The sequence below is a fragment of the Kogia breviceps genome, chromosome 1 (assembly GCF_026419965.1).
Source record: "Kogia breviceps isolate mKogBre1 chromosome 1, mKogBre1 haplotype 1, whole genome shotgun sequence".
Taxonomy (NCBI): domain Eukaryota; kingdom Metazoa; phylum Chordata; class Mammalia; order Artiodactyla; family Physeteridae; genus Kogia; species Kogia breviceps.
The window spans coordinates 186113665-186131171 of NC_081310.1; the positions used below are offsets into that span (position 1 = coordinate 186113665).

General features: G+C 51.8%; 1 protein-coding gene across 4 annotated transcripts in view; it reads left to right on the forward strand.

Annotated features, from left to right (window-relative positions):
• Positions 1-17507, forward strand: part of ECE1 (endothelin converting enzyme 1) — a 114414-nt gene that overhangs the window by 52901 nt on the left and 44006 nt on the right. For 2 of the 4 annotated variants that reach the window (XM_059053206.2, XM_067015702.1), the window contains exons 2-3: positions 5844-5930; positions 13832-13973. In XM_059053206.2, the coding sequence (XP_058909189.1) occupies positions 5844-5930; positions 13832-13973 (229 nt within the window). Of the gene's footprint in view, positions 1-5522; positions 5637-5843; positions 5931-13831; positions 13974-17507 lie in introns of those variants that run through there. The other 2 variants (XM_059053197.2, XM_067015695.1) reach the window with 2 other exon arrangements.

The following is a 17507-nucleotide window of genomic DNA, read 5'->3' on the forward strand; positions in this document are numbered from 1 at the left end:
ACTCCCACTGTTGAATAAATACTTTGAAGCTGCATTCCCAGGAGAGTAGAATAGGGAAGGTATGTTCCTGATACAGGTTGTTTCTAATTCACTTTATCCCGCAAAGGATTCCTGAGGGGTTATAACTGAAACACATCCAATATAATGATATGCAATAGAAATGAAAAATCAGGAGGAGAGAAGATAGAGTGGAAAATGTGGACACGGACAAAGCTGAACATAAAGACCAGAAAAGTGCCCGTAGACGAGCTTCTGATTTGGCTGTGAGCTTCCTCAGCCAATTCCTGTGATTCCTATAATCAGAGAGCTAAGAAGCAGTTCACTCCTGCAAGAACTTTGTGGTGAATTTAAAAAGAAATTAATCACATGGAAATTTCTCATGTAAAAGACACTGAGCAGAGTCATAGATAATGTAATAGTAGTAATAGACGTTACATGGTATCATCTTCAGGAGTGATGACTATAGTTTTACTATATGCCCCTTGCCCACAGCTGTCCTATTTGAATTTTACATTGTCATCAAGTAACTAAACTCTCCTGTTTCTTCTTTGCTGAAGTTACAGATGCCTTTGCCTTGGTGAAAATCTTGGATACAAATTAACCAGTTATCTATATACCAGGTTCTGTGCTGGACACCGGGGATGGAGGGAAATAAAATGATTCTGCCCATCTCCCCCAGGTCCATCCCTGGGATAAAGACACCGAGACAGAGGCCTGAACAAAATGCAGGTGCTATGCCAGGGGTACACCAGAGGGAAGGGCATAATTCCCTCTGACTGAGGAGGGGGGTACTTCATGGAGGAGGAGGTCGGCCAGTCATGGAGAGCAGTAGTTGGGGTTGAGGGGGCACAGTCTTGGGAAACATATGTCCCTTGAGGGTAGGGACCAAGTCCTACTCAGGGCTGCCCCCTCAGCTTGCTGCACAGGGCCTGGCAAACATCAAGGACTCAGAAAACTCCTTCTGAGTGAGGGATAGATCAGGGGTCAGGGTGATGGCCACACATCTGAGAGGTATGTGGGAAGGGTGAGTCTGGAGAGGTAGGTTTGGGCCAATTGCCAGGCGGCCTTGAATGCCAAGCTAAGGAGTTTGGATTTTGTTCTTTAGGTGGTGGGCATCAATTGGAGGCTTTTGAGCCTTGTGTTTTATAAGAACTGATGATAAAAATAATAACAGCTAACACTTGGTGGGCACATGCTGTGTGCCCAGCACTGTTTTAAGCACTTTATATTAACCATTTAAGTATCACAACAGTCCTACGAGGGAGGTGCTATTATTTTCATCCCCATTTTACAGATGAGACAGCTGAGGCACAGAGAGGCTGAGTCACTTGCCCGGGCTCACACAACTGGGAGGTGGCATAGTGGGGATCTGAACTGAGGTTTGGAACTAGAGCTTTTACTCTATCATTGTGCTTGTTAAATGCAAGTATTTAACTAATGTATAACCTGAGTGTGTATCAGATGACACGTAAAGATTCGACAGATCTCAACTAATTACTGGCATGAGAGGCAAGAACCGATGGGGGCTTTGGCCACAAAGGGCAGCATCCCTAACGAGCTGAGGCTTAGAAACAGAATGTGAAAATGGCTCAGAGGATGTGGTCACGGAGTCGCAGGCCTCTGAATTTCACCTAACTTCACTTACAGCTGCCTCTGACGGGCTCCTAGATTTCTTGGAAGATACCCCCGCCCTTGGGCAAACCAACCCCGAGAGCCATCTGAGTGACTAACACAGTCGAGGCAAATGCCCGGTGGGATCACAGCAGTGCCCTGCCCCTGGGCCAGAGGCCTTTGTCGTCAGAAACACACGAGCATTTATAATACTTCTCATTTCTGTTCACCCCAGGCCTTTGATTTCCACAGGGTGGGGTTTCCAGAGCTGAGCACCATCACAGGCTCCATCTGGCTTTCCTCACCTTCTCTGTGCAGCGGGGGGCACTGGGGACCGTGGTTCCCAGTCCTCCATTCTTGGTCTCCACCAAGCCCTTCTCACGAACACCAGGCCCACAGAACACCAGGCCCACATTTCGCATCCAGGGGCTCAGCGGAGCTGGGAGAGGAGCAAGCAGATCAAGGCAGAGACTCCCCCCAGAGCAGCAGAGGTTCTTCCCCTTCCCTGAAGCTCCCTGGCTGCGGGCGTCCCCACAACCGCAAATGAGGCAATTAGGGAGAACGGCGCTGGCAGCCCTGCCACTCGGCGCCGCGCCTCTGGACTCCACGAGGTCCCATCTGAAGAAGCAGCTCCCCCTCCACAAAGAGCACGGGACCAGGAGGCCAGGACCCAGGTTCCAGGCCCAGCGCTGCCCCTTACTAGCTGAGTGCCTGGGGTTCTCTGGAGGCAGCATGGTGAGGTCAGGCGGCGAGGATTCACATCCTGGCATCTCACTCTCTAGCCAGGCGGCTTGGGGCAGGGGCGGGGGGCAGTAGGGGCGGGGGACAGCGTTGCCGCCACCTCCCCAATCCTCAGTCTTCTCCTCTGTAAAGTGGAGGTGGTGATCCCCACCTCACAGGACTTCATGGGGTCTGGAGAGATACATTGGGCCCAGTGGCTCATTCTAGGTGTCTGGTCTGCCCAGCCCCTCTCCCTGCCTCGTCCCCTCCCACTTCTCCTAAAAGGGAAGTGATACCTGCTGAGGTTGGGGCTCTTGGTGGGTGTGGGGATCCAGCAAGACATTGTGTGGAAGGCCCCGCCCAGAGCCTGGCGGGTAAGAGACCGGGCTGCCCTGTCGTTGGAATGTCACTCGCTGACTGGGGCCCACTGTGCTCCCCATGGAGCAGAGCCAGCTAAGCCATTCCCACGTCTGAGGTGGGTTCAGTTTCACTCCCCAGCCTGGGGCCGGCAGCATTTCAGGAAGGGCCCCTCATCTTTTGTGTGCTGAAAAATAAACAGCTCTTCGTCTCTGCGGATTTCTGGATTTCTGCTCGGGAGGTATGTGAGCTTCCCTCGTCATCCCTCCACGGACAGCCTGGCCTCGGCCCCTGGGATGGGCTGCCAGCCTCCTCCTTCTCTTCTCACCTTCGCTCAGATGCCTGTGGAGGCTCCAGCCCCCGGCTAGGCCTTTGGGGATGTAAGTCCTGACGGGACCCAACCCCTGCCTTCAAGGTTCTCCTACTTAAGGTGCTGTGTGCTTTCAATAGAAGGAAGCATGGGATGGGGGGCTTGGGGAGGAGGAGGACACAGAGCAGGGGGCCAGATGCTGCATGGGGTCAGAGAAGAATGGTCAGGAGAGCTTTCTGGAAGGGCTGACCTCTGAGCTGAGGCGGAAGGAGAAGGAGCCGTTGCTTCACTACACGTGGGCAAGTTACTTCCCCGAGCCTCAGTTTCAGGTTCTGTAAAAGGGGCCAAGAATACCTGCTTCAGAGCCAAGAGCTTAAATGAGATGATGGATGTAGAAGAACTGACAAACACCTCATACCCCTAGGTGCCTAGGAAATAGTAGCTGCTGTGCCAGGCAGTAGAGATGTTTGGTGACTTGAATTTCTTTTTCAAGGGTCTTTTCCTGGGGCAGTTAACAACACCTGTTGCTTAGTGTAGCTGAGAGTCCTGATTTCAGAAAAAGCCCAGCTGTAGCCCAGGATGAAATGAAGCAGCCTGGGAGCCCTTTCTCTCTCTCGGGTGGGTAATGGGAAGTCCTGCACCCAGTCGGAGTGAAGCAGAAGACCCCAGAATTCAAATTCTTCCCACGCACCCTGCCTCTCCCAGGGTGCTTAGACATGTTTCCTTTGTCTTTGGGCATTGCAAAATTAGATGCACAGGGATTCAAAGGCACTTCCCCAGAGTAATTTTCACTTCCCCTCTAATTGTTCTACCATTCATATTAAGTTTATTGAGCACCTGTGGTATGCCAGGTGATGGGGGTTCTCTGTGCCAGACAAGGTCCCAGCCCTAGTAAAACTCACAATTCTGGGGAGGGGGAAGGAGATAGACCTAAAAACCAACATAAATTAATGAAGAACAGCAGTAAATACTATGAAGGGGAAAATGGGGTGCCGTAATCGAGAATTGGGGTGTCTACTTGGGATGGTTGGGATATTTGAGGAGGTGATACTTAAACTGACATCTGAAGCAGGAGCCGGCCATGGGAGGAGTAAAGATGAGGAAAGAATGTTCCAGATAGAGGCAACAGCACTCTAAAGGTCTTGAGGGAAGGAGACACTTGGAGAATCTGAGGAACAGAGGAAGGGCCAGAGAAGTTGGGGCCTGAGTGAGTGAGGCGGGGAGCAGCACAAAATGAGGAGCAGGGGGAGCAGGGGGACTGGTAAAGGGACCGTCCCTGCAGAGTTTGAAGCAAGGGTAACAAGATCAGAATTTCCTGTTAAAGGCTCGCTCTGGCTGCAGAGAGGGCTATAAGAAGGCAGAAGGCGGGCTTCCCTGGTGGCGCAGTGGTTGAGAGTCCGCCTGCCGATGCAGGGGACACCGGTTCGTGCCCCGGTCCGGGAAGATCCCACATGCCGCGGAGCAGCTGGGCCCGTGAGCCATGGCCGCTGAGCCTGCGCGTCTGGAGCCTGTGCTCCGCAGCGGGAGAGGCCACAACAGTGAGAGAGGCCCGCGTGCCGCAAAAAAAATTTTAAAAAAATGTTAAAAAAAAAAAAAGAAGGCTAAGCCAGGAGACCTCAGGAGCTGTCACTGTGGCTGTGCCGTTGGATGTCACCTCAGCCCTCTGTGCCTGCTCCTTCACACACGTGTGACCGTGGGAGTCACATATGGGAATGAACAGAGGTGCACTTTGGAAAGCTGAGAAAAATGTATAAATGCAGGGGAGTCCAGGTCTCACTGGATACGGAGGGTCCTTTGGGAAACTGCTGGGTTAGGGTTGTCTGGGGTGTCGGGTGGGAGGGAGAGTGCCTGAGCACCCCACATCTGAGGGAAGGTTCACCTTCCTGATTTTCAACTAGGCCCCAAACTGTTAATGCTTTGAGGGTAAGGTCACACCTGTGAGCCTGGAGACAAGCATGGGATTCCCCTCCAGCCACCCAAACGCACACACATAACATTTTTCATTCTAGGCCAGGAGAGTTCTCTGGAATTTTCTGAGATCATCATGAACTCTGACTTAAAGACCCCTGAGCTAGAGGATGGCGGAAATGAAAGGGGAGGCACATGCCTTTTTTTATACCACCTCTTTTTTTCCCCCTAATCTTTCTAGCTCCAATGGGTAAGACGGCCCTTGGGGCCCCTAAGGGACAACGGTGAGAGGAACCTCTCTCTTGACTGTTGTAGGCCAAATTAGCGGCACTTTCCTAATACCTGACTTTTGGTATCTGCCATATAGGTTTATTTGAAGGGGAGCTTAATGTTTCTTCGAAGGAGGGGTTGCTGCGAGCCCCCTTCCTGCCTGCTGGGGTAAGGCCCCTCCACCCCGACCTCTGGGAAAGGGAGCAGCCTCCATCTCCGCGGGGACTCCGGCCCTGGAGTGGTCTCCCCCGCGCGGCCAGGGAGGGAACCGGACCCGCGCCGATCAGGCCCCGCCCGCGAAGGTGGTGCGAAGCCCGGCCCAGCCTCACAGCTGGGCCCGCCCGGGCCAGACCCGCGGGCGCGCGGCGGCGGCGGCGGCAGCGATCCGGGCGTCGCGGGGGGCACCATGCGGAGCCTGTGGCCGCCGTGGCCGGTGGCCGCCGCGCTGTCGGCGCTGGGGGTGAGGCGCGGTGTTGCATAAGCGGGGAGGGGGATGGCGGAGGGAGGCGGGAACCCCCCTCCCCCGCCGCGGGCCGGTCCGTGGGCCGGTCTCGGTGTCCCGGCCGGGGCGGGGCGCGGCAGCGGAGGCGGCGGGTGGCCGCTTCCCCATTCGGGCGTGAGAGCCATGGAGGCGCTAAGAGAGTCCGTGCTGCACTTGGCTTTGCAGATGTCGACCTACAAGCGGGCTACGCTGGACGAGGAGGACCTGGTGGACTCGCTCTCCGAGGGTGATGTGTACCCAAACCACCTGCAGGTAGGAACCCGGGCCCTCTGTGAGACCCCAGCCCAGGCCCACCAGGCAGTCTCACTGGTGCCGCCCCCGCCCCGCCCTAATCCTGCCAGCCGGGAGGGAGGGGGCCACTGCCAGACCGGCAGCTCTGGGCTCCTTGTCGAAAAAGTCTTTCTGGATTAGAAGTGCCCCTGAGGCGCTGGACTCCCCCCACCAGCCTCCCCTCCCCAGCTCTGTACCTCCCCAAACCGTCCCTACCACCTGCTACTGGGGCTACAGGCCAGGTGGCAGAGTTGAAGCATCCTGTAGAGGTGAGCTGGTCCAGTTCCCTTTTCACAGAAGAGGCCGTCCCTGAGTACTGAGAGACCTGCCCAGGCTCACACAGCCCTTTACTGGCAGAGTCTAGAACTGTCCCAGTTGTCGCATGGAAAGCCCTGGAATCCCATCAGTGTTTGGCCAGCTGGGGTGGTTGGTCACCTTGTCTGGTGGGCGTTTCGCCATTCTTCCTCTTGCCCCGCAGTCCCTGAGTTTGCTGGGGATTGGAGCCCATCCTCTGCTCCCCCTTTCCCTGCCCCTTTCAGCCTACTCAGGAAGCCCAATTCCTCCCCCACCCAGGGTCTGCCCCTGTGGGATTCCAATATGCCCACCACCTCCCTGCCTGGTAGCAGACCTGTGAGTGTGGCTTCTTTCTGCTCTTCTTCCCCTGTGGGGCTGAGCTGGGACAGTCCTGACCAGGACCTCAGCCCTGGTTGGGTTTGGACTCAGGCAGGTGGATGGGAGCGAGTTGGAAATATGAACGATGCCCAACGGGGCCCTGTGACCTGACTTCCGAAAAAACGGCTTAAAGAGGGGCTGGAGCAGCTCAGTCCAAGAGGACTTCTGCCAGGTTGACCGAGGGGGGCATTGAGGAGAGTCTTGGGGCTGCCCAGTGAACTGACAACAAATCACAACTCCTCCGAAGGGCAAGCTTAGGGTGGGTGTGTGGAAACTTAGGCTGCCAGGCCCAACCCTACTCGGGCTCTTAGAAGCTGGGATAATAATATTAGTAAAGGGAAACAGTGTTGATTGAGTCCCTCCTCCAGGCTGGTTAAATAGGCCCAGGGAGATCCAAACTCATGATCCCAAGTGGTCTGCCCGCTGGAATAGAGCACCTTTACCTACATAATCCCACTTAACTTCAGGACCACCCCCATGAGCTATAGGGATTACCGTTCCCACTTACAGATGAGGAAACTGAGGCTCCAGAAGGGGAGACAATTTGCCTTAGGTCACAGAGCTAGAAATCTGGGAGTGAGAAATCAAACCCAGTCTGTCTAGACCCTCTTCCCCATGGATCCTTCTTAAGAGGCTAAATCCAGCAGGAAATTCGATTTCTGTGGCAGGCACTTTTCCCTTCCCAAATCAAAACAGAATCTAATCAGCAATCTTTTTCAGTCTCATCTTTCACAGAAGGTTCTAAATATATCAGCACAGAAGCATTTCGGAATTCACAACAAAATAACATGCTGTGTTGTCATCATCATAACAGCAGCCCACGTGGGTATAGCCTTTTTTCAGGCCACAAAGTACATTCATCTGCCTGAGGCTGCCTGGCAGAGTGGAGGCAGCCCAGTCTCTGAAGCCGGGGGCCCAGCTTTGAATTTGACACCACTTGTGATCTTGGGTGAGCAGCTTAATCTCTTTAAGTCGCAATTCCCTCATCTGTAAAATGGAGTTAGAGAAAATGGATGTAATGCATATTTCTGGGCCTGCTAGGATTCTTGTTTTTTTTTCTGGTCATGAGGTAAGGGCCCCTGTGGCTATGTTACACATGACAAAGCTGACTCTCAGAGAGGTTGAGGACATTCCTGTGGTCACAGAGCTGTCATGTGGTTGGAGTGCAAACTGCCACTGGTTGGCAGTACACCAAACGGCCAAACTGGGTAAATCGCCCATTTTTACTACAGAAAAAGCCAAAAAGCTTTGCCCCAAGGATTTGGAGGCATTTTTGTGGGTACCCAGCCTGGCTTTCCTTGAGACTCCCCGACTTCCCTAAAGCAAACATGAACTAGCTAACAATTGTTCTTCTAAGAGTCAAGAACCTTTTTATCTCATCTCACAAAGCAGAGTTTTCTATTAATTTTACGTTTTTAATCATAGGGATTTTTTTTCCAATATAAAAACTGCATGCTCATTTGTGGAAAAAAAAAAGAGTCAAGTATAAAAAAAGATTTACAAAGAAACAGTAACCTCACCACTCAGAGATAATCGCTTCTAGTTTTTCACATTTGCTTATATATATTTTAGAATATAGTTGAGCTCACTCTAAGTACACAATATCTTGTCCTGCTTTTTTCATTTAATGCCACTTCATAAGCATTTTTCTATGTTGTTAAAAACTTCGAAAACATCAACTGTACCTCAATTTTAAAAACACTTCCAAGGAATTCCCTGGTGGTCCAGTGGTTAGGGCTTGGTGCTTTCACTGCCGAGTGCCCAAGTTTGATCCCTGTTTGGGGAACTAACATCCCGCAAGCCATGTGGTGGGACCAAAAAAATAAAATACAATAAAAAAATACTTCCAAAACATGCTGCCATTAAAAATCATAATACTTTATGGCACCAATGTATAAAAGTATATTTACTCAATCTGCTACAGTCAGACAGTAGGCCCAATATCTGTTAACACTGTGGGTGACCATTTTCTAGACTTCCGAATAATTTCCTGTGAGTGATTGCTAGAAACGCAACTGCTCCCTCAATTTTAGGCTTTTAAAAATGGACCCAGTCCCCCCAAATCTCCCTCTCTTGACGGGCAGCTATAAAAATCAGCCACTTGATTTTTCAAGGTTTGGAAGCCCATTGGTTCTAGGAACTTCAAAGTCATCGATACCAACACTAGTAAATGAAAACTTGCATCTTTCAGCCAAACTTGTCACCTTTTTGCCTGAACATGCTGACAAAGTGTTGTATTTAGCTGGAGCAAATTTCTACCTGTACCTCACCTGAAAGGATTTTTCTTTTCCTTGATCTCATATTTGAGGTACAAGTTAATTACAGTCAACTAAAATTAGTCACTGTGGACTGAGTAGAGAATTGAAAGCCCCATCTCTAACACGGAGCCCCAGCTTCATCTCTCATGGGCTCTGAGACCTGAAAACTACTCACTTAAACCGCTTTTTTGGGCAAGATGGGGTTAATATTAATCCACCTCTCAGAGCTGTTGCAAAGATTGAAATGAGACAATATAAGTGAAAGCACCATGTATAATGCACAGAAAATGCATTTGGTTGTTATGGGATCCTTAGCAAAACTCACCAGGCATGATATCTCAGTGATGCCCTAAATATAATAGCTTTGCCTCTGTTCTGCTCAAACTGGCTGCCTGGTCTCCCCACACCCCAGTGGCTCAAAGAGAAATAGCTAAAGATACACTTGCAGCCTAAACTGGGGAGCAGAGGGCCACAACTGTTTACCAAAACCTTTGAAACTCATCCAGTTAATCCTAAAAATCAATTTTTTCAAGAAGAAGCAAAGCTGAGATATTTAATTCTTAGTGGTGGTTTTCTCATTTTTCTACCCTCCCCCCCTGCCCCCACCAGGCACAGAGCTGTCTTTAGCAGGTGATTTCAGAGACAGTCCCGCTGAGTGCTTTACAGAGACCTCTTTGCTTACCAGGAGACCCTTTCAGCTCTACCTGCCTGTTAGATCTTTATGCTCCTGGCCTTCGAGTTGTTCTGGGATCTGAGCTGGTCAGACCTGGCACCTCATACAACTTCCTCATTTTAAAAATAGGTGACTGAGGTCCCGAGGCTGCCCAGGGACGCACGAGGGATCTTGATAAAGTCAAGGCTGACCTTTGACTTCTCGGATTTGTGCCCTTTCTCCCGTGCCATCGTGTCATCAGCAGCTGGGTGTTTCTCTGGGAAGCAAAGAGAGCTGGAAAGTGCTTCTTCTAAATACTAGACTTTGATCCTGTTTAGAAATAAGGAGTCCCCTTCCTCCCAACAGGTACTACTATAAGCTGTTCTCAGTCATTGGAAGAGAGTCAGGCACAGGGGCAGAGGGGCAGGTAGGGCTCAGGAAGGAAATGGGGAGGACAGGAGGGCATTATAGTTTCACTCTGACCTGGCCCCAGTGGCCTCAGCCAGAAGCTCACCATATAGAAACTGTGCTAGAAGAAACTTCCCCAACCTAACACCCTGACGGAGGCAGGATATCACGCAGGGCCAGGCTGTCCTGGTCTGTCTGCTCTGAAAGGCTGACTTCAAGGCAGGCAGCCAGACCTCCCTGCCAGCCCTCACGGAGTGGTCTGGCCTTCGGGCTGCAGTGGGTGAGCTCCCTGCCAAACCTTTGGCCAGACTGACTCCTGTTCACTGCTCCACTCAGCCCAGGTCGCTGGGGGGCCAGGCGGTGACTCAGGAAAAGACTCTGCCTTCCCAATGGAGCCCCTGCTTCCTCTGAAAGCCAGGCTCCCCTCCCCTTCTGCTGGCTTGTCTCCTGGGTCCCGGGCGTGGTGTCCCATGCTCACCTGCAGAACTCGTTCTTGCAGAACCTTGCTGAACCAGGCCCTCGCTTCTGTAACTAAATATCTATCCCTCATCAGGGCTTTGTTCCCTTGGCTGTGGAAACCCTGGGAACTCCTGGGCTGGACAGCTAGACGGTTCCTCCCTCTTTCTCGTTCTCCAGCTCTGTTTCCTTCTCTGTCTCCCTCTCTACCTGTCTTGCCAGCGCATCCTTTCCTTTCTGTTTCATTCTCGCTCTGCCTCACACGACAGTCGCTAGGATGTTAAGCCCGCCAGTGAGCTGAGCGTTCACAGTCATCCTTACCCCATCTTCCAGACGTCAGCTCTGCGCCTTGGCTGAGGCCCCTTCCCTGTTACCTCTCCAGAGACCAAGAGGGCTGCCCGTCACTAATCCCCCGATCCTCCACGTCCCTGCAGACCCTTCTCTCGTGATCAGCACACCCTCATTTCCAAAAGGCCGGCTCTGAAGGAGGCAAGGCGGGGACAAGAGGGACTCAGGGAGGAGACAGCACGGAGCCAGACAGCAGCTCAGACCCACAGCCCCGGCCCTGTCCGTTGCACCCAGGAGATGGACAGGCTCTCCTGGAGAGGCCTCTTGATCCTGGCGGAGTCTCCCGGTGACTTCTCCTGCCGCGGGAGGATGCCTCTGGATTTCTTCTGCCCTCAGACATGAGGCTTGTGCAGAAACCGAGAGGCCCGTCAACCTGGTAGTTCAAGTTGAGCAAAGAATAGTAGAGACTAAAAACCCTATTTTCAAATTCCGTTTGCCATTTCTGCCTAGAACTATGAATTTTTAATTTAATTCTGACTTAATTCTATTTAAGTTTTGTGGTGAACACCGTCTGTTTGTTTGACGTTAAACAATGAGGCTCAGCTCGGCTTGCGGCTCCTGGGGGGCAGCGTGGTCACTCGGCTGAGGCTGTGGGTTCGGGAGGGACGTGGGTTTTCTCACGCTGTCTCCTCGCCCCACTTCCTGTGTTTCTTCTGGAGCTAGTACTCATACCTACTCTTAGGGATGTTGTGAAGATAGAATAGCATCATCTAGCAACAAAATAGAGTGAACGTGATGCCAGGAGCACAGAAAGCCCTCAAGCAATACCTGCCATGATTACTCTTTTATTCCTTCCCTCCCTTTGTCTTTCATCCTCTCCCTTTTATTTCTTCTTTCTCTCCCTTTCACCTCCTCAGCTTCCCTACACCTCGGTATTGCTCTGTCCACATAAGAGAGGGTTTTCTGCTTCCCCAGCCCTGACGGCTGTGATCCTTGGCCTCCGAGGGGACGGGGTACCTGTTACACCAAGATCGCTCCATCTCTTAGCTTTTCACCCCTCTCCCCCCATGAGCTGAGCCTTGGCAATGGGGGCACTGAGAGGCCCAGAGTGGGAAGCAGAAGGTGAGACCAGCTCAGGGCCCCAGGAAAAGTAAATGTCAGCATCCCCAGACAAGGCAAATCCTTTGGGGGCCCTCTGAAATACTGGTTCCCAGGGTAAACTGCGTGAGAGAATTGGTGCCTCTGAAAAAGCACTTTATAGATGTTGATTGCTGTGAGCATGTCAGCATCGTCCCAGGCTGTGTCTGTACCAGTAGCATGGTCAGAATCTTCATGTCTCACGTTTTTAAAAAGGTTCCTAAGGGATTTCAGGAGGCGGCCCACCCCGACCCCGACCCTGACCCCCGCCTGACACAGCTGCTTCTGTGTCTGAGCCTCCCGGACATCCACAGCATTGTCACCAAGCCTCAAGTTCCTTTTCTCGATTGTAGAACCCATCTTTTTTTTTTTTTTTTCCCACAAAAAGTTCTTGTCTTCCTCTTTCTCTAGAGCAGCAACCCCCAGTCATTTTCTGTTCACAAAATAGCCAGTGAGGACCATGATGCTGTTCAATGCCCTTCCCTAAGGTGACCAGCCTCAGATTCCCCAGGGGCCAGTGTGAGGCTCCCTGAAGGCTGACCTGCTCCTAGGGGCAGCCGTCCCCTCAGCTGTTGGGGGGCACTCACAGGTCAGAGGCTGGGTCTCCTCATCTCCCCTGACATCACCCCCTTCACCTCCTGGCAGGCTGTGGGTCTCCCTGCCTGCATGCCTGCTCCCCTCCAAGCCTTGCTCTTGACACCTTGGCTTTTCCAAAGGGTAAATCTAATCGTATCACTCCAGCCCTCAGGAGGAAGTCCCCGGTCTTTCACCTGGCTTACAGCACCCCTTAGGATCCAGGCCCCCCTTTTCCCTTCCCCTCCCCATTCACCTGGCCAGCTTCTAGTTATTCTTTAAGAGCCAGCCCCCCCCCCCCAAAAAAAAAAGACCCAGCCCAGGCATCTCCTCCTCTAGGAAGCCTTCCCAGACTGAACCTCTGCCCACCCCAGTCTGTTTCTTTATCTGCCTCTCTGCTGGGCAGTGAACAGCTGAAAGCAAGGGAGTCTCTCTTTCCCCTCGGTCTTTCCAATGTGGCCCTGAGTTGGTGCTCGACTGCTGGCCACAATGTCACTAAACTGAACCCCACCTTCGGGGGACCCTTCCTGTCCCGCGGCCCTGGCTTTTTCAGGAAGCGCCTCGTAGAACAGAGGGGAGACCCCAGCTGGCCTCGGTTCTGAGGGCCAGGCCGAGGACTCTGAGTGCTATAGACTGGTGGGTTCCTCCTCAGCCTGGAAGGCCCTGTCACACCCTCCACTTCCTCCCATTGTACCTCCTTTCCTGTTTAGCTGGACTGTTAGGCTGAGGACATTTTTTCCTCCCTTTGAGGACCTGCTCCAATGGAGCTATTTCTCCATTGCATCTCCCCTGACATCTCCCAAGACTCTAATCTCTGACCCACAGGCGGGCTCTAGAATCAATACACTTGGGCTCAAATCCGAGCTCTACCCGTTTAGCTGTGTGATGAGAGGCAAGGGTCTCACCTCTCCGGACTTCGGTTTCCTCATTTGTAAAAAGAAACTAAGAACACAGCCCTCATGGGATTATGACGGTTTCGACAGCTAAGGCTGTCTGTGCCCCTGGGAAGTGTGCACTGTGGTTGTGTCATCATGGGGGTTGTGTCACCCCTGGCCTGTTGAAGCTGGGGCTCTGAAGAGAGCTCGGCTGGATGTCTGCTGGATGCCTGCAAGTCCAAACATCCTGTTTTGTTTTTTGAACTCCTTACTGGAGAAACAGGGAAAAGCTGATCTTTTTTTTTTTTCTTCTACCCGTATCAGGTGACACAAAAAACACAAGCCCAGCTGGGTTGACTGCTTGACTCTGATGTTTAGGGTGGTGGTTCCTTTCCTGGATTAGGACTGGTTCCATGGGAACCAGACCACCCTTGAGGCAGGAGGGGACATCAGGCAGCCCTGATGTCGCCCCAGGGTTGGGTCCTGCCATGGAGCCCCCTCCTCCTGGGTAGTGGGGGCCCTGAGCTCACGTTCTCCTCGCCCCGCCTGTCTCCTTCCCTACAGGTGAACTTCCGAAGCCCCCGGAGTGGCCAGAGGTGCTGGGCTGCACGGACCCAGCTGGAGAAGCGGCTGGTAGTGCTGGTGGCACTTCTGGCTGCAGGAATGGTGGCCTGCTTGGCAGCGCTAGGCATCCAGTACCGGACAAGTAGGTGACCCCGTGTTGCGTGATGGGTTTCACTCACTTCTGCCCCAGGCTCTGTCCACTTGTGTAAGGGGGCTTCCCCACTCAAGCCAGGACTGGCCTCCGAGGCCAAGGAGAGAGCCGGGTCTGGAGGCTGGGGTTGCTGCAACAGACCAAGACCTGGGAGCTGGGCAGATGTTAAGGTTTTGGGGTCAGAAGGACATGAGTTCAAATCCTGGCCTGGCAACATATTGTACATTTGACCTTGGACAAGTCACTCAATCTCTCAGAGCCTGTATCTTTTCTACTTTAAATGGAGAAAATAGTGCTCATTTGGGGATGTCTCTGAGGATTCGAGATGATGTCTATCACATACCTGGTGCCCAACAGGCCTTCTCTAGCCTTAACTCCAGGTACTATTATTGTTAGGATGTGGGCTGGTTCGACACACGGGCTGGCCCTGTCCTCCATCCTTAGTTCCAACAAAATAGCAATAATGGCTTCCGTTTGCTGAATACTTTCCATGTACCAAATACCAGGCCTCTCCTTTACGGATGTAATCTCATTGCCTCCTCACAGCAGCCCTTTGAGGTGTGGTTGCTTCTGGCCCTGTTTTCCGCACAAGGAAACTAAGGCAGTGGCGCTAAGTAACTTGCCCAAGGTCATGTGGCTAGTGCGAGAGGGAGTGGGGCAGCTGGAGTTCAACCGTGGGCTGGCAGGCCCCAGAGCTCAGGCTTTGTAATTCATGGTGCACCCCAGTGTGGGTTAGTACTCCCAGAAAAGCTGTCCTTCTGTGAGCCAGGGACCTTTGTCTACCTCTGTCATCTCGTTTCTCTGTCCTACCTTGTATAGCAGTATGGTCAGACCCCACTTCAGTCCCACTGTCAGCAGCCTGAGGCTGGTTCTCTGTGTCTGGCTGAGTATATGTAGCAAGTGCCTTACACAGAATCAGTGATCCATAAGCTCTTACGGACCTGGAAAGGGCAGATCCAAGTTAAAAATAAGGATGGGAGTCCAGTCAATTCCAGGATCTCTCCCCTGGGCCCCAAGATCCAGCTTTCTGATGACAGTAGGCCACCTGGTTGAGTAGCCTCTGGGGCTTTGCCAAGAGTTTAACCCCATCAACTTGGTCACCTGGTACTCATCCCATCAGAGCGATCGTGAACCTTCACAGGATCGGGGAACGTCAACTGCAGGTTTTGTTGAGCCTTCCCCACTGTGAGTTTGCTGGCCTGCGTGGGTGGCCATGCTGCACTGGGATGAGGAAGGGATTGGGGGGCCTGGAGGGAGGGCAGGGCTTCATCTGAGTCATCCTTACATCCCTCCTGGATCAAGCACTCATTCATTCATTCATTATTCCTTCCACAAACATTTAATGAGTACTTAATCTATGTCAGGTGCCTAAGTGGTACCTAAGAAATGATCACTTAATTGTTTAGCTGACTATTTAATGATTTGTAGATTTTTACCAAATGCACCTAGCACAGCAGGTGATTAATGCATATCCGATTAATTAATTAATGATTTCTTAACCATATGTGCTTAGCATAGTGCCTGCATGCCATAGATGTGCAAATGCTTTGCAAAATGAATAAGTAAATGATTGAATGAACGAAGAGGAAGAAGGGGGACTAAGTGGGAACAGCCTTTCTCTACTGATCGCCCTCGTCCTGCAGCTGCCATCTTCCTTTTCTTTTTTGGCCACACCACAAGGCATGTGGGATCTTAGTTCCCCGACCAGGGATCGGACACGCGCCCACTGCATTGGAAGCGCGCAGCCTTAACCACTGGACCGCCGGGGAAGTCCTGCTGCAGCTGCTGTCTTGCTTCATCCTAAATCAGGTTTAGTTCAGAACACCCTGCCGGGAAGTATAGGCCCTAGCCAGCCTCGTCTGCCCAGCTCTTGGCCCTGTGAATGGGCAGCAGGCTAGACTCCAGCAGGCAGTATTGCCCTGAGGTTGCCCCTAGGAGTTCCCAGGCTGTTTCTCCATCAGAAACCAGAAGGGAGCCCCCAAGGCCTGGCTTCTAGTGATTGGGCCCCAAACACTTCTGTCAGTGCCAGGTGGGGCCCACAGGGCGGAATCCTGCTTCTGTCTGTCCCTGCCACCTCGGGGCTGCAGAAGGGTTTTCCCCAGGCTGGACCTGGGTGAGGGGAATTCTTCCCCCAGGGTGGAGCTGGGCCACGGATCCGGTGACCCTTGAGCCAATTCATGTGTCTTTATCAGCTACCTGGGCCTGGGAAAGCAGCAGCCTCCCCAGATATTGACAGACAATAACCTTATTACCCAGCAGCAGGTGCTGGCTGGCATCTGCCACATCTGTGCAAACATCAGTCAGTGCAAATTCTGATGATTCTGAAAGACTCACCTTTAAGTTATGTCTGGGCACTTAAATACACATTTATCCACCTTCCTGCTGCACCATCCTTTCCAGAAACTTACAGGTGCTTTGCAAGCAGTGGCAGCAAAACAAATGATAAATTCTCTGGAAAATATTCTGAAGTGTCTTACTTAGTGTCGAGGCCAGGCACCATCCAGACGAGTGTCTTGTGAGCTAGGTCTGGGACCTGCTCGACGGATCATGCACGTCCTAAAGGGAAGAAGTATTTTCTGCATCCACAGGTGGTGACCCAGGGCTGGACAAAGCTCTTTTATTCACTCAGCCATTCATTCATTCAACAAATATGTATTGGACAGCTGCTAGGTGCCAAGTTCAATGCTGGGCAAAGGAACTATAAATATAAATGCAAGTAAGATGCTGGCTGTACCCTCAGGCTCACATTCTAGTGGGGGATGTAGACAAGGAGACGGCCATGACATAGCACGGTCTGTGCTCAGATAGCGGACACCCAGGGAGCCAAGGGGCCCAAAGAAGGATGAGGGTCTGGGAAGTTTTCCCCGAGGAGAGGGAGCCTGAGCTGAGTTTTGAAGGTGTTGACAGGAGATTAGGGGGGCCTGGAAACCATGAATTAATTAATCAAATGTACATTAAGCACCTGCTAGGCCAACGATAGTTGGTAAAGCATCTACAAACCAGTAATAGTTAAATAATCAAGTGATTATTGCTTAAGTACCACTTGGGCACCTTGCAGTGTGCCTAACAGATTAGGTGCTTAGTGAAGAACTCAAGCCTCTCAAGACTGATTCCTGGGGGCTGGCTTCTTATTTTGTTTTAAAACCAAGTCCCCCTATGATAACTACAAACACACACACACACACACACACACACACACACACACACACACCCACGCACACACTTTCTGATGTGTCTTGCTCCCTGAGGATCACCCTCTTAACAGCTGGCTTCTGGGTTTTCCCACCAGCCAAGTATTTGTCAGGCTTTACTTCCTGCAGTTTGTTGTATAAAAACAATAGGTATTCTTTTCCTTTTCCAAATGTGAAATTATATCATAATAGTGAATAGGCTTTTTCAAACTACACAGAAATTCTTTCCCCCCACCCCTTGCTCCCATAAAGATTCTGGTACATTCCCTTAGTCGGGAAGCAGGGCATGCGACTCAAAGATCTCATTTAGAGATATTTTAAATGGTGCCATGTC